The following is a 27,222-nucleotide window of genomic DNA, read 5'->3' as shown; positions in this document are numbered from 1 at the left end:
AATGTTCTTTCTGATGAAATCTCACCTGCAAATTGCGGAAAAAATTTGCAGAGGCAAGGGCATGGTGCTGCTTTAGTTGGTCAAAGGAGCTAAATTTGCCTTCATTGTATAGGTCTTTAATTGTCGTTATGCCTATTTGTTTCCATTGAAAAAAGAACTTATCGTGTAGTCCTGGGGGGAAAGCATGATTATGGCAAATCGGAGTATACAGATATACATCTGGAATTTCCAAATATTTCTTGATTTGTTTCCATACTTTAATTGAATTAGAAATAACTGTATTTCCATTATAACACTTTAAGTCTATTTTAATGGGACTGTTAAGCATGGCAATTAATGAAGTCTTATTACAGGAAGCTTCCTCTTTTGCTAACCATTTTAAAGTTTGGAAGCCCAAACGCTCCTTGATCCTTGGATTTATTAAGATGTTTTTTATTAATCCTTGCTGTCTTATTGGCCCAAATAAAGTTTGTTATAATAGAATCTAGCTGTTTAAAAAGATAAAGGGGAATAGAAAAAGGGATAGCTTGAAATATATATAAAAATCTTGGAAGTACAACCATTTTATAGCGTTTATTTTGCCTACCCTGGACATGCGGAGTGTTTTCCAAAAGGTTATATTGTCTTTAAGTTGATCAACTTGCTTTTTCCAGTTTGTTTTTAAAAGCACGTTGGACTTTTTAGTAATTATTATACCTAAATATTTGAAATGCTGATTTGCAAGGAGTTCTTGATCATGGTCATCAGAAATTGGCATTAGTTCACTTTTTTCCCAATTAATTGTGAATCCAGAGAATATCTTGAATCCTGTCAATCCTAGAATCCTGCCAAATTCTTCAATAAGCTTGAGTAGTCGTGGAATGGACTTTGCAGGATTAGAAATATACAAGAGAATATCGTCTGCATACAGATATTGGGGTCTGCCCATTATCGTTATACTGTAGGTAGTGATGGCCAGTTCGTGAATGATTCGTTCTTTTGAACCAGTTCTTTTTAGTGAACTGGATGAACCGGTTCACCAAATCGGACTGATTCATTCTAAACAGTTCGCGTCTTGAGTCAGTGCTGATCCACAAGTTACTAAAGTTACTCACTTTCGGTCATGCCTGACAGTCGGTCCGACTCTAAATAAACTAATATCCCGGAGTATATGTAACTCCTGTACACTGAACTGAGACATGTTGTGCTGAGAGAACTGTGAGCTCGAGCTGTTGATACTGCGCATGCGTGAATTACTGAACCGATACAGCGAATCATCAGTACAGAACTGAGAACTGCTTGTTTCGGACGCGTCCAAGAACCGATGAACTGATAGTAGTAGTAGTAGTAGTAGTAGTAGCCTTTATTGTCACTGGTCACAGGTACCAGCGAAATTAGCCATCAACCTGCCCATACATACAATACATACAATACAAGGGGAGGACAGGACAGGAAGACAGGGGATTGAAAAGAAATACAGCATAACATGAGGGAAGGGAGGAGAAAAAAACAACAACCCCGATACTATGCTCCGGTGGGGAGTACAGTGTGGGAACAAGAAAAAAACACCTCAGCAACATAAGCACATAAACAGTACACCATAAACACACGACTTGCAACAGGGGAGGGGAGTGGGGGGGTGGAGGTAATCCAGCACAGGCAAGCAGCCATCAGGTCCTGCGGCCTTTATCTTCGGCGCTGGTCACAGACCCGCTTGTCAGACTGGCGGTACAAAGCGGCGAAGGCGTGGGATGGGGGGTGGGGGGTGAGTGCATATCTTTATATATATGTGTGTGTGTGTGTGTGTGTGTGTGTATGTATGTATGTAAGTGTAGGCCTGGAGAGTCGTTGCTCCCGGCATCAAATCTTGGTGTGCCTCAGTCCGCAAGATTGTCATAGCGATACACAGCAAATTGCCATGGAGACAACCTTGATTAGGTCCCAAAGAGAGTCAACAATCAGCAGGTGTCTGTAGAAGTGGGGGAAGGAACGTAAGAGCGTCTCGCTGCAGTGCTCTTCCAGGGGAATTGTTGTTCCAACAGCGGCCTTGGCCGAGGCCAGTGCTGGTTGAGGGGAGCCGAAAGCAGATAAGATTGGGATTGTTTGGTCTTGGGGCGAGTAGACGCATTCCAATTTACACGACTACACTCTTAGTCCATTCTGGTCTCCGTATCGATCCATTTTTCTTTCCAAAGCAGTGAGCTTCTCCATGATGTTAACCAAAACATTATCCAAAGCAGTGAGCTTCATCGTGATGTTACCCATATTGCGGTTATTAGTCCCAGCCTCAGTGCTGACCGCTCTGCCCACTGCATCGATCATGACGGGCAGCTTTGGGAGATTTTGAACAGCTGTTACCGTTTTCTGATTCTCTCGATAACCCAGGGCAATGCCTAATCCAATCAGCAGAACTCCTGTTATCATGGTTCCGAATAGGTAGATATCTTCAATGTCCTCCACAGAAAGAGCCGCCAGACACACGACTCGCCACCTCTCCCACGCGTCCATCGTATAGCCAGCTGCGAACGTTCCGGCAGGGCAGTCAGGTTCCCCCGAACTCAAGCTTCTCATCAAGAAGATGGTGTCAATTGCGTTGAGAGACCAGTTTATCAAATCCATGATATTTTAGTTTGGAGAGCAGTGCGGAGAGAGTCTCTCAAAGTATAAGACAGTAGACGAGACGAAAGAAGCAAAGCAGGGAAAGTAGAGGGGAGGAGAGGGAGAGAAAATGCGACCGCCTTCGTTGAGAGCCAGAGAGAGAATCAGTGATACAGCGAATCATCAGTACACTGAACTGAGAACTGGTTCTTTCGGACGCGTCCGAGAACCGATGAGCTGTTGATATTGCGCATGCTTGAATCACTGAACTGATACAGCGAATCATCAGTACATTGAACTGAGAACTGTTTCTTTCGGACGCGTCCGACATACAGTACTGAGAACCGATTAGCTGTTGATACTGCGCATGCGTGAACCTTCAGAGCAAATTATACATATTGGGATATGCATAGTAACTAGTCATAGGCTATTAAACATTTTTATAAAAAAATCATACAACTGTTCACTCAATGTGTCAGTTAATTTTACTATTGACTGTTGTGCAGGTTAGTCTGTATTTTTATATGCCGCTTTTTGTAAATTGATGAAGATTAGTTTATTAACTTTACATCTTTAAGACACGTAAAACACCCACGTTTGCACATCAATGCCTGTACTGGGTGTTTTAGTTGCAAAACTTAAATGTAAGAAACGTATTCAACTAAAGTTATGATTACCAAGAACTTTTCAAATGTGTTAAATTGATTGTATTAATATCTGCCGGCAGCGGGATGATGGAATTTGCATCATTACGTCATTGTGAATGACGTCATTACATCAGGACGTAAAAGAACTGGTGAACTGGATTTTTGAACTGGTTCATTAAATCGAACTGTCCGAAAGAACCGGTTCGCGGAAAAGAACCGAACTTCCCATCACTAGTTATAGGCTCTATACTGAGATGTTGCCTAATACTAGCTGCCAATGGTTCCATCGATATGGCAAATAAAAAGGGAGACAGGGGGCACCCCTGTCGTGTGCCACATGAAATTTTAAGTGGCTTTGAGTTGTCTTCATTGGTAACAGCAGATGCACGTACATTATTTCAATCCATTTAATAAATTCTGGACCAAAACCAAATTTCTTTAGAGCTGCAATCATATATTTCCATTCTAATTGGTCAAAAGCTTGTTGAGCATCTAGCGAGATTACACGTCTTTGAGTTTTTCTTATGATAGATTATATTAAACAGGCGTCTCAAGTTAAAGTAAATACTGTATGTCTGTTGGGCATGAAGCCGGTTTGGCCGGTTTGTATGTTTTCAATCTGTTTGCAAGAATTTTGCTTATAATCTTGAATTCAAGGGAAATGAGAGAGATTGGACGATATGAAGACATTTGCTTTTCATTTATTCATACATTACATTTCACATCCGGGTTTCAGAATTAGTATTATATTCGCTTCATACATTGTTGGTGGATATTTATTGTGTGTTAGTACATCTTTAATCAATCTTTGAATCATAGGTTGTGCCTAAATGTTTTGTAAAAATCAGCACTAAGGCCGTCCGGACCAGCAGATTTATAATTAGTCAACTGCGATATTACTCCATTTATCTCTTCCAACGTAATTTCTTTATCTAAGAATTGTTTTGCTTCTGTGCTGAGAGTAGGAAGATTTAAATCAGAAAAGAAATTCTCTATTGACTCTTCAGTCATATCGCACATCTCTGTAGAAATGATCAAATAGTGAATAATTATTGAAAAATAAATAAATACAAAAAATAAAAACACTGAAATGTGACAAACGGTACTTAAAAAAAAAATCATTGAAAAATATGCCATACTAAGTGGAAGAGTGGAAGAGATGAAAGCTGTCAAATTGTCTGCTAAACTAAATACTCCTTAGTGATAAAAAACACTAATTCAAGCTAAACAACGTGACAGTAAACAATAACAATGATGCTGCAAAAGGCATTATTTAAACGGGAGCTAGAATTCTATTGCATCACAGCCCAAGCTTTTGAAGCCAAGCAAATGGCACCGAACATATCTAAGCCTAATAGTGAATTGAAACTACAAATATACCTGAGGGTAAGGTGACTTGGGCCAGGCCACCACCCACCCTGTTCTACTTTATAAGCTACTGATTGAAAAAATAAAAACACTGGAGTATGAAAAAGAAAAAAAAAAAATCTTTGAAAACTATGGCATACTAAGTGGAAGAGTGTAAGAGATGAAAGCTGTCAAATTGTGTGCTGCGCTTAGTGAAAAACAAGGAGGCATTTTAGTTTTAGCTAAATGCTAAGCTAAATTGCTTGTCTAAATGCTAAACTAAATACTCCTTAGTGATAAAAAAAACACTAATTCAAGCTAAACAACGTGAAAGTAAACAATAACAATGATGCTGCACAAGGCATTATTTAAACGGGCCTTCAAGCTTTGAAGCCAGAAAAATGGCGCCGATCATATCTAAACCTAATAGTGAATTGAAACTACAAATCTACCTGAGGGTAAGGTGACTTGAGCCAGGCCACCACCCACCCTGTTCTACTTTATAGCTACTGATTAGAAAAATAAAAACACTGAAATGTGACAAAGTACTATACGGTACATAAAAAAAAAAATTCATTGAAAACTATGGCATACTAAGTGGAAGAGTGTAAGAGATGAAAGCTGTCAAATTGTGTGCTGTGCTTAGTGAAAAACAAGGGGGCATTTTAGTTTTAGCTAAATGCTAAGCTAAATTGCTTGTCTAAATGCTAAACTAATTACTCCTTAGTGATAAAAAACACTAATTTAAGCTAAACAACCTGACAGTAAACAATAACAATGATGCTGCACAAGGCATTATTTAAACGGGCCTTCAAGCTTTGAAGCCAGACAAATGGCGCCGATCATATCTAAACCTAATAGTGAATTGAAACTACAAATCTACCTGAGGGTAAGGTGACTTGAGCCAGGCCACCACCCACCCTGTTGTATTTTATAGCTACTGATCAAAAAAAATAAAAACACCGAAATGTGACAAAGTACTATACGGTACTTAAAAAAAAAAAAAATTCATTGAAAACTATGGCATACTAAGTGTAAGAGTGTAAGAGATGAAAGCTGTCAAATTGTGTGCTGTGCTTAGTGAAAAACAAGGGGGCATTTTAGTTTTAGCTAAATTGCTTGTCTAAATGCTAAACTAAATACTCCTTAGTGATAAAAAACACTAATTTAAGCTAAACAACCTGACAGTAAACAATAACAATGATGCTGCAAAAGGCATTATTTAAACGGGAGCTAGAATTCTATCGCATCACAGCCCAAGCTTTTGAAGCCAAGCAAATGGCACCGAACATATCTAAGCCTAATAGTGAATTGAAAATACAAATCTACAGTACCAGAGGGTAAGGTGACTTGGGCCAGGCCACCACCCACCCTGTTCTACTTTATAGCTACTGATTGAAAAAATAAAAACACTGGAGTATGAAAAAGGAAAAAAAAAATCATTGAAAACTACACTGTAAAAAATGTCTGTAGTTTTAACGGTGAAAAACTGTAAAGTAGCAACGGGAAAAAAATGTAAATTATGATATGTGCAATTACCGTTAAATTAACAGTTAGATACTGTTAATGTAAATACAAGAAAATGTTGTTAATTTTACATTCTTACTTTGTAATAACTGCATTAAAAACCAATTAAAACAACAGTAAAGTACACTAAAACAATGCAATAAATGCTTGTTAAAAAATGTTCGGTAGTTTTAATGGTGAAAAACTGTAAAGTAGCAACGGGAAAAAATCGTAAATTATGAAATGTGAAATTACCTTTAAATTAACAGTTAAATACTATTAATGTAAATACAAGAAAATATGATATTTTTGCATTATTTATTTGTTAAAACCTCAGTTAAATCTCTTAAATCAACAGTAAAACACCCAAAAATAAATAAGCTATTTAGCTATTTACTGTTTGCCTCAGATGCATACTGCCAAAGAAGTTTTTGCAACAATACAACAATTTGTGTACCTCTATGAAAATAAAATATTAGAAACTTGACAATACATGACCGGTTGGTTTTCAATGACGCCTATTCAGAGTATAGTGTTTTAGAGGTCTCTCTCTCTCTCTCTCTCTCTCTCTCTCTCTCTCTCTCTATATATATATATATATATATATATATATATATATATATATATATATATAATATATATATATATTGTGACGATGGAGCATGCACCCTTTTCAGGGACCTCCCGCGGATCCAGAGCTTCAGATCGCCGATCCAGCCCATGTTATACTCCTGGAGAAGGACTGTTTCCCCTGGTCACAGCGCCCCCCCCTTCTGCTGTCTGGAATTGGAGCCGGGATCTCTTCCCAAGCGCCTCAAAGGAAGGAACTGGTTATTATATTCTTTCTCATTGACCTTTTGCTGCATTAAAATTGCACCAACCTGGGAAGAATAATAAAATCACGACCTTGCTTGCCTTAATACCGTCTCTATGCTTGTTCCTTTGTGTCCAATCCCTCTAAGTGCGCTTCAATATATATATAATGTCTGCATATAATAAATTTTTTTTTTTTTTGGAAGCTCAGTCTTAAATTGTTTAGATTTTTCAGTGGCACAATAGATGTACAATACGTACGGTTACGTTGCATAATAAAAAGAAACCATATATTTAATAATTTTGTGTTTTAAAGCCATTGGCTAATTGCGTTTGAATTGTCCAATCACAGCAGTCACAGCAATCACTTGCATTTTGAGATTTTCAACTGGCGGTGTTTCTCTGAAACAGAAATAGGGAGCAACGTGCAAACCGCGACAACCTTCTGACGTTATAATTTTTCTCACTAAGTCTGTCAGGTAAGCACAAATCATTCTCAAACTCATTCTGTAAAGTTTAATTTCAGCTACAGCTTTTGTGAGGTAAAAAGTCATATTTCACATGACGTGAACTTGTTGGCTGTATTGATGGTAAAGTTTTATCTTTTTTAATATACAGCCATTCATTCATTAGAAGTCATTAGAAATTAACGAATTCGCTCTGATTACTTTGATTTAAAATGATTGTGACGCAGTTTAGCAGTCTGCCGTTCCAACTATGGTGAAACGATATCTCGCCTCGAATATCACTTAAGTTCACAACGAGTGAGATTTAAATAAATGAAAATGTACACTTGCTGTTTTTGTAGTTTAACAGTGCAAAGTCTGAGAGAATATGTTCTGCACTGCAGACTGTATCGCAATGAACCTAGCGCCATTTTCAAATGTGTCGCTAGTGATTGCAAGCAGTCGTTTTCTAAATACGTAACATTTAAGAGCCATTTTTATCGGCGGCATAACAGCTCTACTGCTGCTGTGGCTGCGCATGCAGTGGTTGACACGGATTTGATTTGTAGTGTTTCACTATGTAGTTATCGGTGCCAGGATGTGGCTAGTCTTGTTGCTCACTTAAAGAACCATATTAAGGAAGGTCGTGTAGTTTACTGTCCAGTAAGAGGGTGCAAAAGTGTTTTTCACGTCATGTCCTCTTTTACTTCTCATATGTCTAGGAAGCACAGGAACTGTTCAGTTAACAGCATTACTGATTCAGGTCGGCCTTCTGCATCAGAGATACTGTCACTTACATCAGAGCAGTGCCCTGCTGACCTGGATTCAAATAGAGGTGAGTCTGAAGTAAGTGAAATGGGCTCATTTCAAAATTTTGATAATTTGTATTTAAGAAATGTGAGCCTATTTTATATGAAATTACAAGGACAGTTTCTTCTTCCAGCTTCTACAATACAAAATATTGTAGATGAGATGCAAAATATTCATGAATTGGGACAGACATATACTTTTAGTAAGCTACATTCACTTTTGCAAAATTTGTCATTACCTAATGAGACTATTTCTCAAATATTTGCTACTGTGAAGCAATCAGACTTGTTTTCTGTGTGTCATAAAGGACCAATGCGAACAGAGTATTCGAGGAGTCAGACCTTTAAAAAAGTGTTTAAATACGTAGAACCAAAAAGAATACTTTTAGGTAGAGATGAGAATCGAACAGAGCAATTTGCATACTATGTACCCGTGAAAGACACATTGAAGTGTCTGCTGAATTCAGATTTTGGGAGGAAGTGCATTTCAATGCACCTGCCTGAAAAAAACTTTGCTGATGTACTTTGTGATTGCTCAGATGCCCAAATACTGAATTGCAGGAATTTCTCTCAAGACATCCCAAACCTCCAGCTACTGCTCTATCAGGATGCTTTTGAGGTGGTTAACCCTTTAGGGTCTGCACGAAAAAAACACAAAATTTTGGCTGTATATCTTTCTCTTGTCAATTTGCCAGTTCATCTCAGGTCAAACACAGAACATATGCAGTTGGTTATGCTGTGCAGAGAAAAAGACTTCAAAGACTTTGGCCATGAAAGTGTTTTCTCAGAGTTAGTAACAGACCTGAAAGACCTTGAGGAAAATGGAATTGCTTTGTCAGATCAATCTATTATAAAAGGCATACTTTACTGCATTTCTGGAGACAATTTGGGATCCCACTGCATTGGTGGATTCACTGAAAATTTTAGTCAGTCAAGCTATTTTTGCAGGTACTGTCTAATTACTAAAGAAGAATTTCAGAGTGTTGACCCAAATTTTTGTGGTCTGCTGCGCACTGTTGAAAACTATAGTGCTGCTGTTAACCAATTACAGACTGAAAATGAAACCGTTCAAGGTATTAAGTTTGATTCAGTTTTCAACTCTTTGAAGAACTTTAAAGTTTGCCAACCTGGCTTGCCACCTTGCCTTGGTCACGACATTTTTGAAGGCGTGTTGTCTTACGATGTTGCTCTTTACGTCAAATATTTTGTTAAAAAGAAGTGGTTCACATACCCAATTCTTAACCGTCGAATCAGGCAGTTCAAATACAATGGTTCTGATGCATTCACAAAACCTTGTGAGTTAAATTCTCATGGACCTAAGCTAGCTGGTCAGGCCATTCAAAATTGGAATTTTTTACGTCTTCTACCTGTAATATTTGGTGATAGAGTTGTGGATCCTGCAGATGAGGTTTGGCAATTAACTCTTCAACTAAAGGACATTGTTGAACTGATTTGCGCTCAGAAGATTTCAGTGTCACAGGTTGCATATTTGGATGTTCTCATCCAAGAATACCTGGAGTCTAGAAAAGCAGCCTTTCCAGAAGTGAATCTAAAACCAAAACATCACTACCTTCGACACTATCCAGGTCTGATTCTCAAATTTGGTCCATTAATCCGATTATGGACAATGAGATTTGAAAGTAAACACAGTTACTTCAAAAGATGTACCAGACATCTCAAGAATTTTAAAAATGTGTGTTGCACCCTTTCTGAAAGGCATCAGTTGTTTCAGGCCTATTTGACATCTGGATCTTGTCCCCCATTCTTACAACTGAAAGATAGTTCTCCATTTTATTCTGAGCTTTACAGTGAAACTGTCAAAGATGAAGTCAGTTCATTCAGATTCAGTGAAACACAAACAAAGTTTTCTTCAGAAATACAGTATAAAGGAACTGTGTTCAAAAAGGGCCAACTGTTTGTCATTAGTAATGAGGAGACAGTGGAGTTTGGTGAACTTATGCTCATGTTCATCACAGAGGAGCATGTTGATTTGCTGACCAGGGTGTTCATAGCAGATTTTCTTCCTGAGTATCATTTGTACTCCCTAAGAAACACCAGTGAAAGGGTTCAGTGTCTGAACATTGACCACTTGCTTGATTATTACCCACTGTCATCCTACATGTTGCCAGGTTGTAGGGTAGTTCCACTGAAACACAGCATAGTGTCTCATTAGATCAATACAAGCTTGGATAGTTTTAACATAGTATTGATAAAACTAAACTAGTTTTAACCTAAAATAGTGAAATTCAAACTGATATTTTTGCATCGTATTTTACTTTCTGTTGATTGCACAGCTCAACACACCTAACGTATGAAATTTCTGATATCGTTTTGACATCAATCTATTACAAGTTTCTTTCTTCTATTGAACATAAAAGAAAACACTTTCAAAAATGTATAACAGAATGTAAAAAAAAAAAAAATTAAGTCTTTGGTTATATTTTCTTTATGTTCAAAAGAAGAAAGATACTCATAGAGGTTTGAAGTGAAACAGTTTAATTGTGCTAAAATGGGCCAATTATACCTTTAATTAATATTAGAGTCACCAAATTAATTATTTTTCTCTTTTTTAGTCATGAATGAATCGGAGCAAAGCCGTGTAACCACTGCAATTGCTGAGATTCTCAAAGATATTTCATCCTCGGTGCTACAATCAGTGGTGGAGACACTGAACTCACTTGGAGTATCTTCATCTGAAGATTTCCGATATGTTCAGGAAGCAGATCTCTTGCCCATATTACGACCCATTCAGGCACGAAAACTTGTGTCTGCCTGGAGCCAGATCAGTAATATAAAAAGGTAAAAGTTTTCTTAAATTGGTTTCATAAGTGATCATTTTTACCTTTTGTTTTCTTAGAAGAAAGTTCAGATAGCTTGCTAAGTTCTAGAGACAGCTGCAGTGGCACACTGTCTTCTTCATGCTCATCATCACCATCCCCAACATTTGAAAAGGCTTCCACGGTTGCTTATGACTGGGCTGACAATTTTAAAATACCATGGGAGAAGTTGCCAGAAGCATTGAGGCAATGTTTAGAAAGGCAGAAAAGACCAACCCCAAGATTGCGACGAGATATGGTGAAAATTGTTGTGTCCGAAATGATGAAGATATGCGAGTCTCCAAGTAAGCAAAACTCTACAGCCATTGCCAAAAAGATGGTGGCCAAATACCCTGCATCCTTGCAGGATGTTATTGATGGTGATGTAGTTGGTGCAGGATATCACTCACTGCTTAAGCAGATCCAGAATCGTGTAGAAAATGTGAAAAGGACCAATGTTCCGAAAATCCGAAAACGCAGCAGAACAGAAGACTCTGACACAGAGGAGATTCCTGCTGAAAGAAAGGCAGCGGTTCAAGACACTTACAGCTGTGTAAATTGGAATGTAAAATTTATGCCATTGAATGAGACCAAAGAGAGCCAGCTGGAAAAACAAGAAATGATGAAGATGAAGTCTAAAGCAACAAATTTTGATTTGGAAGAAGTTAGCAACCTTCTGAAAGCAACATACTACACACAGCGCAAAGACATAAACAATGGAGCAAGCATACACCAGCTTTGCGAGAACTGGCCATTTCTATTTCAAGAGGTTGGTATGTGTACACACTTCAAGCAGCTAACTGGAATTGATCTGAAGGAGATGTTTCTTAAAAGTTTGGATAAAAAAGGACAGCGGCTCCTGAACTTTCTTAAAACAGTTGGTGCAGAAAAGAAGCCAAAGGTTCTGCAAACTGCTGCAAAACTAGATGTTTTGAGGTGTCAACCTGAAGGATGCAGTGAGGATTTAAAAGATGTGGTGCTTCTTCTGCTTGCCTACTTCGACGAAAAGGAAGAAGTGATGTTTCATTATGTGGAAGAGTCTTGCCTTGTGGAAGATGTGGATGTAGACACCTTACCAGCAACACCCTGCATCATTGTCTGTGGTGAGTTTGAATGAATAAAATTGTTTTTTTTACAAATTAAAGGATAGTTCAATATTATAATTCTGTAATTTACTCAAATTAAATTTGTTCCAAACCTGTATAGATTTCCTTGTTCTGCTATTATTTTGAAGAAGGCTTCTAACCGAACAGTTGTGGGTGGATATTGAGTTTATTAAGCAAAATACTGTAGAAATCAGTGGGGTCCAAAAACTGTGTGGTTACAAACATTCTACAAATTTTATTTCTTTGTGTTTAGGAAAAAAAAAAAATTATACAGGTTTTGTTTTACTTGCTGGTGAATAAAAAATGACATTAATTACTCACTATCATGTCATTCCAAGGCAAGACCAAAGGCATTTAATTGTTTGTTTTTGTCTGTAGGCACCTCATGCTACACATCAAAGCTTTTCATGCTGAGCATCGACCAGAAGATTTCAACTCCACACATTTCTACATTCATCGCAGCAATTTGCATGATGTTTAGCAGTTACTACTGTTTTAACATTCATTACCCTTTGGAACTTGGTTCTACTCTGGCATTCATACAAAGGTAGGCATTAAACCATTTTTAACACGTAATTGCACCTTACAGTAATTTCTCATTTGTTAATGTAAGGTAATGTATTCACTAAAATTTGTAACTGTTCTTTGTACATTGTTTCGGTTAGAAAAATAAAGTCGTTCATTGTTTGCTCATGTTAGATATTTTCATCATTAGTGAACTAAGATTTGTACTGCTAATATGTACTTGTACTATATTAGTTGTAAAAAAGAAAAAAGTTTTTTTTTAGTGAAGTAATTTGGTGAACTTTATTCTATCTGTATTTGTGACCAAAAAAATGAGTGATTACATTCTCTTTTGTAGGTGCTTCTTCAGCATAAATCCAGAGAAGGGAACCAAAGTCGAGTCACGAAAAAACAAAATACAGCTTCCAGTAAATCCCAGAGTCCTTACACTCATAGCAGACCTTGCTGATCACGAATGGAGAACAGACTGAGGTTGGACAAAACTTATTTGACAGATGACTGAGGATAATGTTGGCAGTTAGGATGCTTTTCGAATTTATACTGGAAGATGCTTTGAATGTTGAAAATGTGTGAGCTGTCATCTTAGAAATGTTTTACCAATATACTGCTTTGTTCTTATGTTATGTTTGAACTTATGGTATGTTTGTTACTATACTGTACCAGTAATTATTTAAGCAGTGAGGACTTAAAATGTCACTTTTGCAATTGAATGTCACTATAATTGCTAAAATAACTTTTAATAATAATAATAATAATATGTTTAATTTATATAGCGCCTTTCCCAAGCTCAAGGACGCTTTACAAGGTAACATACATTTACGTCGGGCATTTGCCCAGGACGAAGGTTCATACATATACGTCGGACATTTGCCCAGAACGAAAGATCACATGCAGCTGCATGAGATAATAACAGAAAACAGGATTAAACACAAGAACATACAGTACAAGAGATAGGACTCTACATAGTACACAGTACATACACCACATTTCAGAAAAATTAAGGACTCCTAATATATATCCATTTACTGGTAGTGAAGGTTGAAAAGGTGGGTCTTAAGCCTTGATTTAAATTCAGACAAAGTGGTGATGGTTCTGAGTGCAATGGGTAGGGAGTTCCATAGTGTTGGAGCAATGACAGAAAAGGATCTGCCACCTGCAGAGGATAAACGGTACCTAGGAATACAAAGAAGTTCAGAATTTGAAGACCGAAGTGATCGTGAAGGTACATAGGATGAGAGAAGATCGGAAAGATAGGGGGGGAAAGATCATTTAGTGCCTTATAAGTGAGCAGTATGATTTTATATTTTATGCGTGATGAGACTGGCAGCCAGTGAAGATCAAATAATATAGGGGTGATGTGGGCAGATTTTTTATTGGAGGTTAACATTCTGGCAGCCGAGTTTTGTATGTACTGTAAACGTGAGATAGAGTGAGCTGATAAACCAGAGAAAAGTGAATTGCAGTAATCAAGACGGGACGTAATCAGAGCATGTACTAATGTTTCGGCATAATTTCTGCAGATAAAAGGTCGCAGTTTGACAATGCATTGTAAATGAAAAAAAGACGTTTTGGAGAGGCTGCGAATATGGGCATCAAAGGATAGTGAGGGGTCGAATATGATACCTAAATTTCTAACGGTAGCTGAGGGGAAAATCGTAGTAGCATCCAGATCAAGACTAAAGTCCACAGAGTTGTTTTTTATTAGAGATGGAGGACCAGTTATCAGAATGTCGGTTTTACCCAGATTCAGGCTAAGAAAATTTGAGTGTAGCCATAGTTTTAACTCACTAACACAAGAGGAAAGTGAGGATTTTACATTAACAGAATCTGGTTGACAGGTAGTGTATAACTGAATATCATCAGCATAACAATGATAGCTAAAACCATGTCGACGAATGATGCTACCAAGCGGCTGAATGTACAGAATGAATAGAAGTGGACCAAGAACAGAGCCCTGTGGGACACCATGTTTAAGTAAGACAGTAGGAGATTTGGAATTGTGTATGGAGATGTGATATTGCCTGCCCGTGAGATAAGAAGAAAACCAGGATAGTGCAGAGCCTGATATGCCAAATTCCGCTAAGCGGGAAAGTAATATCTTATGACAGACAGTATCAAAGGCAGAGCTGAGGTCTAATAACAGAAGTATAGAGAGACTACCTGAGTCTCCAGTGAGTAAAAGATCATTAACAACCTTTACTAGCGCGGTCTCCATGCTATGCTGTTGGCGGAAACCAGATTGAAAAATATCAAAGAGGTTGTTACCAGCTAGGAATGACTGCAGCTGAGAGGCCACAGCCTTTTCCATAATCTTTGATACAAATGGAAGGTTGGAAATAGGGCGGTAGTTGGATAAGTCTGCCGGGTCCAGATTAGTCTTTTTGAGTGTGGGAGTAACAGCAGCAGTCTTAAGTGACACAGGTACAGTAGAGGAGATAAATGACATATTAATAAGGTGGGAGATGGGGGCAGAAATCGCCGATGTACAGTCTTTTAGCAGGAAAGTAGGTGCAGGATCAAGAGTACATGATGAGGAGTTAGATTTTTGTATTAACTCAGTGATTAATGAGGAATTGGTTAAGGCTAGGGTTGCCATAGAATTATTCGATTGAGATTTCATATGCTCATCAGTAGTTGGTTCCTCACCAAATGTCGCATACAGAGTATCTAGCTTACCCTGGAAATGGTTCAGGAAAGAGCAGCACATAACCATGGAGTCAGAGTCACTAAGGCTGTGCTTTGGTGCTTGAGTCAGTTTATTAATTGTGCTAAATAACATTTTGGGCCTATTGCTTGCTTTGTTAATGATGCTGGAGATATGGGAAGAGCGGGCTGTATTTAAGGCCAATTTATACTGCTGAAGACATTCGGCAAATATAAGAAAATGTCCAGTTGAACCAGTTTTTCTGAAGAGACATTCATGTTGTCTACATTTGACCTTCAAACCTCGAAGCTCTGCATTGAACCACGGGGAGGAATGGGACAAAGGGACAGACCTAATCTTAATTGGGGCAAACTCATCCAACAATTTTTCAACAGAACAGCAATACTCGTCATAAATCATTGATGGGCAAGTTAAATTTAGCACATCAGAAAGAGTAGAGGAGGCAACAGAATCACAGAAGGAGCTAGTGTCAACAGTATTTAAATGACGATAACGTATGGTTAGATTTTTGATGTGGTTGACTGGACAGATAAATGTAAAATCAAAGGAAATGAGTCTATGGTCAGAAAGAGGGGTAGCTAAACTGTCAACAGAGATATTATTCAGACCAGATGTACAAACAAGATCAAGCGTGTGACCATGAGTATGAGTTGGAAAATTAACATGCTGGATAAGGTCAAAACAATCAAAGACAACATTTAGCTGAGTAGCAGTGGAGCAAGCAGTATCAACATGAATGTTGAAATCACCAAGAAGAATAACTTGGGACGACACAGCACATGCTTGGGTTAGTAGTTCACTGAGTTCTGAGAAAAACTCACTTTGTTGTTTAGGTGGTCTGTAAATTAATATAAGTACAATGGGACGTTTGGTACCAAGCTTCATCACCATGTACTCAAATGTCGTGGTATTGTGAAAAACCAATTTAGAGACAGTTAATGACGCACGAAAAATGACAGCAAGACCACCCCCTTTACCAGTTGTACGTGGTTCTGACATATGTCGGTATCCAATAGGGGTAAGTAGATTCAGGTGGATAAAATCATCTGGTACCTGCCAAGTCTCTGTGAGAAATAACATATCATATTTATTGTCAACTATTAGCTCATTCATATAGGTGCCTTTGTCTGAGATAGATCGACAATTTAGAAGGGCACAGTGTTTATTTGTTCCACTGACAGCAGGGGTATGATTAATCACAGAATCAGTCATATTAATGTTGACAAGGGGGCGATGTCGATTATGAGAACGCGCCGACTGTTTCATGGCCCTGCTACTAGACCAGATAGAGGGGATCACAGACGATGATGACTGATGAAGGACGTATCTCCTTCTGGAAGAGCGATGTAAATATCTTGGGCGACGAAGGATACCGGATGAGCGGCAATGGTCATACGTCGCGGGGTCGAGGCGCCAGTGCCCATTTAGAGCCATTAGCTCGCAGGGCTTGTATACCATTTCCATATGATTGTTGTTGAACCCAAAAATAGCCAGAGATAGAATAGTAAATGCCAGAAGCTTTAACATGTTGAAAAGAGCCATGGAAAAGTCAGCCTACAGCATTACTGCGTTAGCCAGAACCGAACCCAACCCAACATCAACAAAAGCACACGGAAAGGGCAGCTACCTGACCAAACAGTATGCTAACAGACAATCCACAAGTAGAGTGTTAACTCACCTCATAGTTAGTCAGATCGATGGAGGATCGAGAGGGCAGAGGGCTCGCGATAAACTAGAAACCAAACTTTTCCTGCCGCTCTCCAACTCTCCAACACGGCGAAAGGCGAAAGATACCATCCATACATATGGAAATTCCTCAGATCGGGAAGTAATCCAAACAATTCCAAACGTGAATTAACACAGCAGGCAAACAAACAAAACAAAACAAAACAAAACAAATCAAAACAATAACCCAGCATGGAGCGGCAGCTAGATGCGCACAGCGTTCCCAAACCGGAAGTGACCTTGATTTCCTTGATTAACCACATGCCATTAAGAGCATAGCATACTGTTAAGATTAATAAATGTTGCCTTCTGGTAAAGACCATAATAATTTAAAATGTTTATTCTGGAATACATTTTCCTGCTGTTTTACAGAAAAGAATATAGTTGTCATTGTATATGTTCGTGGTATTAAAATAAAAGGTATATTTCCTTACCAGTTCTAGGTGTAATTGAATAATTTATCAACTTTAATTTTTCTGATGTTGCCAGTTTTTATTGTAAATTTTACAGTTCACTTAAGTATGATGTAAATACTTGCAAGTAAACTGTAAAATTTACAGTAAAAACCAGCAGCTGTGGTTGTCAGTAATCTACCGTAAAAAATAGTCAAAATATTTTTCTGTTTACAGTACACTTAAAAGTGAACTGTAAAATTTACGGTAAAAAACTGGCAGCTGTGGTGGCCAGAAATCTACCGTAAAAAATACAGTCAAAAAATTCTTTGTACCGTAAACTAATAAACATTTCGACTGTAATTTTTATGGTAGATTTCTGGCCACCACAGCTGCCAGTTTTTTACCGTAAATTTTACGGGATTTTTTTTTACAGTGTATGGCATACTAAGTGTAAGAGTGTAAGAGATGAAAGCTGTCAAATTGTGTGCTGTGCTTAGTGAAAAACAAGGGGGCATTTTAGTTTTAGCTAAATGCTAAGCTAAATTGCTTGTCTAAATGCTAAACTAAATACTCCTTAGTGATAAAAAAACACTAATTTAAGCTAAACAACCTGACAGTAAACAATAACAATGATGCTGCAAAAGGCATTATTTAAACGGGAGCTAGAATTCTATCGCATCACAGCCCAAGCTTTTGAAGCCAAGCAAATGGCACCGAACATATCTAAGCCTAATAGTGAATTGAAAATACAAATCTACCAGAGGGTAAGGTGACTTGGGCCAGGCCACCACCCACCCTGTTCTACTTTATAGCTACTGATTGAAAAAATAAAAACACTGGAGTATAAGCTAAATTGCTTGTCTAAATGCTAAACTAAATACTTCTTAGTGATAAAAAACACTAATTTAAGCTAAACAACCTGACAGTAAACAATAACAATGATGCTGCAAAAGGCATTATTTAAACGGGAGCTAGAATTCTATCGCATCACAGCCCAAGCTTTTGAAGCCAAGCAAATGGCACCGAACATATCTAAGCCTAATAGTGAATTGAAAATACAAATCTACCAGAGGGTAAGGTGACTTGGGCCAGGCCACCACCCACCCTGTTCTACTTTATAGCTACTGATTGAAAAAATAAAAACACTGGAGTATGAAAAAGAAAAAAAAAATCATTGAAAACTATGGCATACTAAATGGAAGAGTGTAAGAGATGAAAGCTGTCAAATTGTGTGCTGTGCTTAGTGAAAAACAAGGGGGCATTTTAGTTTTAGCTAAATGCTAAGCTAAATTGCTTGTCTAAATGCTAAACTAAATACTCCTTAGTGATAAAAAACACTAATTTAAGCTAAACAACCTGACAGTAAACAATAACAATGATGCTGCAAAAGGCATTATTTAAACGGGAGCTAGAATTCTATCGCATCACAGCCCAAGCTTTTGAAGCCAAGCAAATGGCACCGAACATATCTAAGCCTAATAGTGAATTGAAAATACAAATCTACCAGAGGGTAAGGTGACTCGGGCCAGGCCACCACCCACCCTGTTCTACTTTATAGCTACTGATTGAAAAAATAAAAACACTGGAGTATGAAAAAAAAAAAAAATTCATTGAAAACTATGGCATACTAAGTGTAAGAGTGTAAGAGATGAAAGCTGTCAAATTGTGTGCTGTGCTTAGTGAAAAACAAGGGGGCATTTTAGTTTTAGCTAAATGCTAAGCTAAATTGCTTGTCTAAATGCTAAACTAAATACTCCTTAGTGATAAAAAACACTAATTTAAGCTAAACAACCTGACAGTAAACAATAACAATGATGCTGCACAAGGCATTATTTAAACGGGCCTTCAAGCTTTGAAGCCAGACAAATGGCGCCGATCATATCTAAACCTAATAGTGAATTGAAACTACAAATCTACCTGAGGGTAAGGTGACTTGAGCCAGGCCACCACCCACCCTGTTGTATTTTATAGCTACTGATTAAAAAAATAAAAACACTGAAATGTGACAACGGTACTTAAAAAAAATAAATAAATAAAAATAATTAATTGAAAACTATGGCATACTAAGTGTATGCTCCCAGATTCGACTTGCCAGGTATGTGTGTCGCCAAGAGGCGCTTTGCCAGCATGTAGAGGCGGCTGGACAAAAGGCCACCTTGGTGATTTATGTAGGACACCACTGTCATGCTGTCCGACTGGACTAGGACATGGCGCCCTTCCAGGATCGCCTGAAAAGATCAAAGGGCTCGTTCTACCGCCAGCATCTCGAGGCAGTTGATATGGAGATGGCTGTCCTCGTGCGACCACGAGCCGAAGGCTGGTCTGCCCTCGCACAGAGCGCCCCAACCCAGGTTGGACGCATCTGTTGAGACCACCGTCCTTCTGGAAACCGCCTGTAGGGGTACTCCACGGCTGAACCAAACAGGGTTCATCCAAGGCTCCAGGGCTGCTAGACAGGCCTGGTTGACTCTGACGCGAAAGCGGCCGTGCCGCCAAGCGTGAGGTGGGACCCGGAGTTTCAGCCAGTATTGCAGGGGCCGCATTCGTAGGAGGCCAAGCTGTAAAACTGGGGAGGCGGAAGCCATCAGCCCTAGCATCCTCTGAAAGAACTTCAGAGGGAAACAGGCTTTGTTCCTGCTGCTGAAGTACCAGAGCGCGCTCTGGTGATATGACCGCTCTCATGCGGACTGAGTCAAAAACCACTCCCAGGAACATAATACGTTGGCTGGGGAGCAGTGAGCTCTTGGCAAAATTGACCCTGAGTCCTAGGCACTCTAAGTGGCTCAGGAGCACGGATCTGTGGTGGTCTAGCTCGGTTCGCGACTGGGCTAGAATGAGCCAGTCGTCGAGATAGTTCAGAATGCGGATTCCCATCTGTCTCAGAGGGGAAAGTGCCTTGTTCATGCACTTCGTGAAGGTGCGTGGAGCTAGAGACAGCCCAAAGGGAAGGACTGCATATTGGTAAGCCACACCCTCGAACGCGAATCTCAAGAATCGTCTGTGATGTGGGGCTCTCTGGATGTGAAAGTAAGCGTCTTTCAGATCCAGCGAGAAGAACCAGTCCTCGGGGCGAATCTTCGTGAGGATCTGCTTCAGTGTCAACATCCTGAACTTCCGTTTCATGAGGGAGAGGTTCAGGAGTCTGAGGTCTAAGATGGGTCTGAGACCGGCATCTTTCTTGGGGACAAGGAAATAACGGCTGTAGAACCCCGACCCGCTTTCTGAGGGAGGAACCATCTCTATGGCTCCTTTCCTCAACAGCGTCAGCACTTCGGTGCGGAGGACCTGGGCGTCGTCCGGCTCTACCAAAGTGGGAATCACCCCGCAAAAACGCGGGGGTCTCCGGGCGAACTGCAGTGAGTAGCCGTATTTTATTATCCCCAACACCCACTTGGACACTCCGAGGATGGCCTGCCAGGCCTCAGCCCGCGTGACAAGGGGCTGGATAGTGTCGGATGGCAGGCCACTGAGTGTGGAAGAGGAAAACTGCTCTCTTTTAGAAAATGTGAAATCTTTATTGTGTTTGCCATAACAACAGCGCTTTGCGTGGACGCAACGACGGTGGGCCCAGGTCGCATAGCCGGCAGGCGAGAGAGCTTCTGGGGTGGTCCGGCCGTGGCGGGACTTTGCTCTTTCCTCTTCCTTCCCCAACGATCAGGAGGATTTAGAGGGCGTCGGGTCCAGCACAATCCTCTGCCGGGGGCCCTGACGTCCAGGCAGTTTAGCGCGCTTAGTGGGGCAAGCTGGGTGCTGCTCCTTAGGGGGCGCCACCTGGGGGGCAGAAGGGACAGGTTTGCTCTGGCGCTGAGTCGGCGCAGTCCTGGGGCGACTCGGGCCAGAGGTGGAGCGCTTGGGCAGGAAGTGCCGCATAGGAGGTCGCAAAAAGCAGGTTCACTAGGGTTCGACTCATCCAGGGAACGGAGAAGCTTTGCCTGGAACACCTGTAGAATGGCCATGGTGCGTAGTGCTGAAGCGGCTTGGCCCGCAGAAGTGTAGTCTCTGCCAGCCATGGCAGATGTCATCCTGCAGGGCTTTGAAGGAAGGGCTCTCTTGCTTTTCCACCCCACAGCCGAGATGAGCAGCCACGGCCTCGTCCAGGGGCGGCAATTGCTCATAGCCCTTGTCCTGAGAGCCATCTACTGCGCCGAGAGCTGCAGAGGAAGTGCATAGGCGGGCCGAGTAGGGGGCGCGCCACGACTTTGTGAGCTAATCGTGCACCTCAGGGAACAACGGGGCAGAACGCTGGCGGGGGGCCTGGCGGCTTCCCGGCAGGAACCACTCGTCCAGCCTGCTGCGCGTCAGCTCCTCAGGTTGGGCCAGGCCACCACCCACCCTGTTCTACTTTATAGCTACTGATTGAAAAAATAAAAACACTGGAGTATGAAAAAGAAAAGAAAAATCATTGAAAACTATGGCATACTAAGTGGAAGAGTGTAAGAGATGAAAGCTGTCAAATTATGTGCTGTGCTTAATGAAAAACAAGGGGGCATTTTAGTTTTAGCTAAATGCTAAGCTAAATTGCTTGTCTAAATGCTAAACTAAATACTCCTTAGTGATAAAAAACACTAATTTAAGCTAAACAACCTGACAGTAAACAATAACAATGATGCTGCAAAAGGCATTATTTAAACGGGAGCTAGAATTCTATCGCATCACAGCCCAAGCTTTTGAAGCCAAGCAAATGGCACCGAACATATCTAAGCCTAATAGTGAATTGAAACTACAAATCTACCAGAGGGTAAGGTGACTTGGGCCAGGCCACCACCCACCCTGTTCTACTTTATAGCTACTGATTGAAAAAATAAAAACACTGGAGTATGAAAAAGAAAAAAAAAATCATTGAAAACTATGGCATACTAAATGGAAGAGTGTAAGAGATGAAAGCTGTCAAATTGTGTGCTGTGCTTAGTGAAAAACAAGGGGGCATTTTAGTTTTAGCTAAATGCTAAGCTAAATTGCTTGGCTAAATGCTAAACTAATTACTCCTTAGTGATGAAAAACACTAATTCAAGCTAAACAATGTGACAGTAAACAATAACAATGATGCTGTAAAATGCATTATTTAAACGGGCCTTCAATTTTGAAGCCAGAAAAATGGCGCCGATCATATCTAAACCTAATAGTGAATTGAACGTACAAATCTACCAGAGGGTAAGGTGACTTGGGCCAGGCCACCACACACCCTGTTCTACTTTACAGCTACTGATTGAAAAAATAAAAACACTGGAGTATGAAAAAGAAAAAAAAAATCATTGAAAACTATGGCATACTAAGTGTAAGAGATGAAAGCTGTCAAATTGTGTGCTGTGCTTAATGAAAAACAAGGGGGCATTTTAGTTTTAGCTAAATGCTAAGCTAAATTGCTTGTCTAAATGCTAAACTAATTACTCCTTAGTGATGAAAAACACTAATTTAAGCTAAACAACCTGACAGTAAACAATAACAATGATGCTGCACAAGGCATTATTTAAACGGGCCTTCAAGCTTTGAAACCAGACAAATGGCGCCGATCATATCTAAACCTAATAGTGAATTGAAACTACAAATCTACCTGAGGGTAATGTGAATTGAGCCAGGCCACCCACCCTGTTGTATTTTATTGCTACTGATTAAATGAATAGAAACACTGAAATGTGACAAAGTACTATACGGTACCTAAAAAAAATAAAAAATCATTGAAAACTGCAGGGGGGCACGGTGGCTTAGTGGTTAGCACGTTCGCCTCACACCTCCAGGGTTGGGGGTTCGATTCCCGCCTCCACCTTGTGTGTGTGGAGTTTGCATGTTCTCCCCGTGCCTCGGGGATTTCCTCCGGGTAATCCGGTTTCCTCCCCCAGTTCAAAGACATGCATGGTAGGTTGATTGGCATCTCTGGAAAAATTGTCCCTAGTGTGTGAGTGCGTGAGTGAATGAGAGTGTGTGTGTGTGCGCCCTGTGATGGGTTGGCATTCCGTCCAGGGTGTATCCTGCCTTGATGCCCGATGACGCCTGAGATAGGCACAGGCTCCCCGTGACCCGAGGTAGTTCGGATAAGCGGTAGAAGATGAATGAATGAATGAATGAAAACTGCAGGTTTGTAGGTTCTCTCATTGGCACCACAAATAACCCGTGGTCAGAATCAAGACAGGTATACTGAAGCAAGGCTCTACTTACCTAATTAAATAATTAAATGCAGTAGAAGCAAGCAGCGTCAGCAAGGACGTTTCCTGGTGATGTTTCCTTTCCTACAGATTAAAGGTAACAAAATTATTGCAATAGTAGTGCACTGAACAGTTTAACGTTAACCCACAGAACAGGACTGACATATGGTTTCAGGATCCAGTTAACTTCCATACAGTATGTGCACAACATAAACCTGAGCACTGTTCCGACTCGTTGGTCTAGGGGTATGATTCTCGCTTTGGGTGCGAGATGGTTCAAATCCCGGATGAGCCCTTCCCCTTACTCTTGAAAGACCGTTCGATTAGGTAACGGGCTCTTGCTTCTCACGTCAGCCAAGTTTCTTGCTGTATAATGCTCGATGTCAAGAGCTTCTTACTCGGTTCTCGATTGGCCACTTGTATCTCGAGGTGTCCGAAGAGGTTCAGAATTCTAATGAATTTTAGTGCCCTAACCTTTGGTCGTTGGATTGTAGTCTATTGCAGGACACCACGCTAACACTCATTCACACCTAGGGACAATCCAGTCAAATCAGCTAGTGACATGTTTTAGGGACATGTAGAAGATGTGCAAAACTACACACAGGAAATAACGTGCATGAAATCAAAGCAGGGACACCAAAGCTATGTGAAGGATATTCTTATCTCATAGATTAATTGGCTGCTTAATCTGATATCTTTGTTAACTACAACTAATGTAACAGCAAAAATATATGCCAAAAATGATTCACCAAATAAGTAGAAACTGCAGCAGGCAGGTCAGCAAAGGTTCAACAGAGATAGAAACAGGAGTACACTGATTCCAGTCTGTTTATCACAGAGGCAGTGTTTCTGCAAATGCATGTTGTGGGGAAACAAAATATTTGCAACCCTTATCCATTAGAAAAACACAGAGTATCTTGCAGATAGATAAAGAGTCCAAAGTAAACTCAGGGTTTCTGCCACTTAATACGGGCTTGATTTGTGTTCTATGCACAAGTTTGTAAGAACTTGGTCATGTCTGCTTTCCAACAGATTGGAGTCATTGAAATTATTGCAAAAATAAGTGATCTGAAAGGTTTAGCGTAAACCCAGAGAACAGGACAGAAATGTTTGCAGGATTTGTGAAATTCACAACATGCACACCAGAGTCCAAAGTAAACTCAGAGTTTCTGCCACTTAATGTGGGCTTGATTTGTGTTCTATGCGCAAGTCCTTAAGAACTTGGTCATGTCTCCTTTCCAAGAGATTGGAGTTAATGAAATTGCTACAAAAGTAGTGATCTGAAAGGTTTAGCATGAAAACAGATGCTAAACCATGCACACCAAACATGCACACCAAGTCAAGGTGGTGCTCGTTGGTCTAGGGGTATGAACTGATTCAGAGGAACCTTGCAGTGAGCTGGGTTTTGCTCCTCATGACAACGAACATTAATGACTTATGTAGCTCAAAAGCACATGCACACCAAGATAACACACATTTATACCTATGTGCAATCCAGAGAGAACACGAAAAACTGCAGGTTTGTAGGTTCTCTCATTGGCACCACAAATAACCCGTGGTAAGAATCAAGACAGGTATACTGAAGCAAGGCTCTACTTACCTAATTAAATAATTAAATGCAGTAGCAGATAAGTTTGTGTACTACCTCGTGCAAACTTTAAGAAAAAATAGGCGATTTAGAACGTATCTGACTGACTGCTATGAGGTTACAGACGTAATTGGTGAATTCCACTCCACACAACTTCATGTGACAGCTAAACAGCAAAGTTAGACCTTCAGCAAGTCAAACAGAAGAGTCGTGCTTTTACTTGGAAAAATGGCTGCAGTGAAATATCTTATTGCATGCCGCTATGACGTCCGCATCCTAAGAACTAGCCGCACAAAAATATAGCAAAAATGATTCACTATAAAACTAGACAATGCAGCATGCAGGTATGCAATGGTTCAAAAGTGATACAAACAGGAGCACACTGATGCCGGTCTGTTTATCACAGAATGCACATTGCAGGGGAATAAAAATCATTAGGAACCCTGATCCAGCAGAAAAACACAGAGTATCTTGCAAATAGATGAGTATAATATATACTCAGAGTTCTTGAAATTTCCTTCTGGCTTCAATTTTGTTCTTTGTGCACGTCAGCAAGGACGTTTCCTGGTGATGTTTCCTTTTCTACAGATTAAAGGTAACAAAATTATTGCAATAGTAGTGCACTGAACAGTTTAACGTGAACCCACAGAACAGGACAGACATATGGGTTCAGGATCCAGTTAACTTCCATACAGTATGTGCACAACATAAACCTGAGCACTGTTCGGGCTCGTAGGGTATGTCTAGGGTCTAGGGGTATGTTTCTTGCTTTGGGTGCAAGAGGTCCCGGGTTCAAATCCTGGACGAGCCCATCCCCTTACTCTTGAAGACCGTTCGATTAGGTAGCGGGCTCTTGCTTCTCATGTCAGCCAAGTTTCTTGCTGTATAATGCTCAATGTCAAGAGCTTCTTACTCGGTTCTCGATTGGCCACTTGTATCTCGAGGGGTCCAAAGAGGTTCAGAATTCTATTGAATTTTAGTGCCCTAAACTTTGGTCGTTGGATTGTAGTCTATTGCAGGACACCACGCTAACGCTCATTCACACCTAGGGACAATCCAGTCAAATCAGCTAGTGACATGTTTTAGGGACATGTAGAAGATGTGCAAAACTACACACAGGAAATAACGTGCATGAAATCAAAGCAGGGAAACCAAAGCTATGTGAAGGATATTCTTATCTCATAGATTAATTGGCTGCTTAATCTGATATCTTTGTTAACTACAGCTAATGTAACAGCAAAAATATATGAACAGGACAGAAATGTTTGCAGGATTTGTGAAATTCACAACATGCACACCAGAGTCCAAAGTAAACTCAGAGTTTCTGCCACTTAATATGGGCTTGATTTGTGTTCTATGCGCAAGTCCTTAAGAACTTGGTCATGTCTCCTTTCCAAAAGATTGGAGTTAATGAAATTGCTACAAAGTTAGTGATCTGAAAGGTTTAGCATGAAAACAGATGCTAAACCATGCACACCAAACATACACACCAAACATGCACACCGAGGCAAGGCGGTGCGCTTTGGCGCGTTGGTCTAGGGGTATGATTCTTGCTTCGGGTGCGAGAGGTCCCGGGTTCAAATCCCGGACGAGCCCTGGATTTCTGTAGAATAGACTATCCCCTGGGTGGACCTGATTCAGAGGAACCGTGCAGTGAGCTGGGTTTTGCTCCTCATGACAACGAACATTAATGACTTATGTAGCTCAAAGGCACATGTACACCAAGATAACACACATTTACACCTATGTGCAATCCAGAGAGAACACGAAAAACTGCAGGTTTGTAGGTTCTCTCATTGGCACCACAAATAACCCGTGGTCAGAATCAAGACAGGTATACTGAAGCAAGGCTCTACTTGCCTAATTAAATAATTAAATGCAGTAGCAGATAAGTTTGTGTACTACCTCGTGCAAACTTTAAGAAAAAATAGGCGATTTAGAACGTATCTGACTGACTGCTATGAGGTTACAGACGTAATTGGTGAATTCCACTCCACACAACTTCATGTGACAGCTAAACAGCAAAGTTAGACCTTCAGCAAGTCAAACAGAAGAGACATGCTTTTACTTGGAAAAAAGGCTGCAGTGAAATATCTTATTGCATGCCGCTATGACAT

The 27,222-nt window shown here is 40.1% G+C and overlaps 1 protein-coding gene and 1 non-coding gene across 2 annotated transcripts in view; both read left to right on the top strand.

Moving 5' to 3' along the window:
- Positions 1-10,948, top strand: part of LOC132859447 (tripartite motif-containing protein 29-like) — a 25,199-nt gene extending 14,251 nt beyond the window's left edge. The window contains exon 6 of the mRNA XM_060890193.1: positions 10,719-10,948. Coding sequence (XP_060746176.1) covers positions 10,719-10,948 — 230 coding nt within the window. The remainder of the gene's footprint in view (positions 1-10,718) is intronic.
- Positions 10,949-26,629: 15,681 nt separating this feature from the next.
- trnap-cgg (transfer RNA proline (anticodon CGG)) lies at positions 26,630-26,701 on the top strand. Its single transcript has one exon. It is a non-coding gene; the product is annotated as a tRNA-Pro (tRNA).
- The last annotated feature ends 521 nt before the right edge of the window (positions 26,702-27,222 follow it).

This window comes from Tachysurus vachellii, chromosome 16 (genome assembly GCF_030014155.1).
Source record: "Tachysurus vachellii isolate PV-2020 chromosome 16, HZAU_Pvac_v1, whole genome shotgun sequence".
NCBI lineage: Eukaryota > Metazoa > Chordata > Actinopteri > Siluriformes > Bagridae > Tachysurus > Tachysurus vachellii.
Note: the sequence above shows the minus strand (reverse complement) of the source record. Positions and strands in the feature narration are given on the sequence as shown.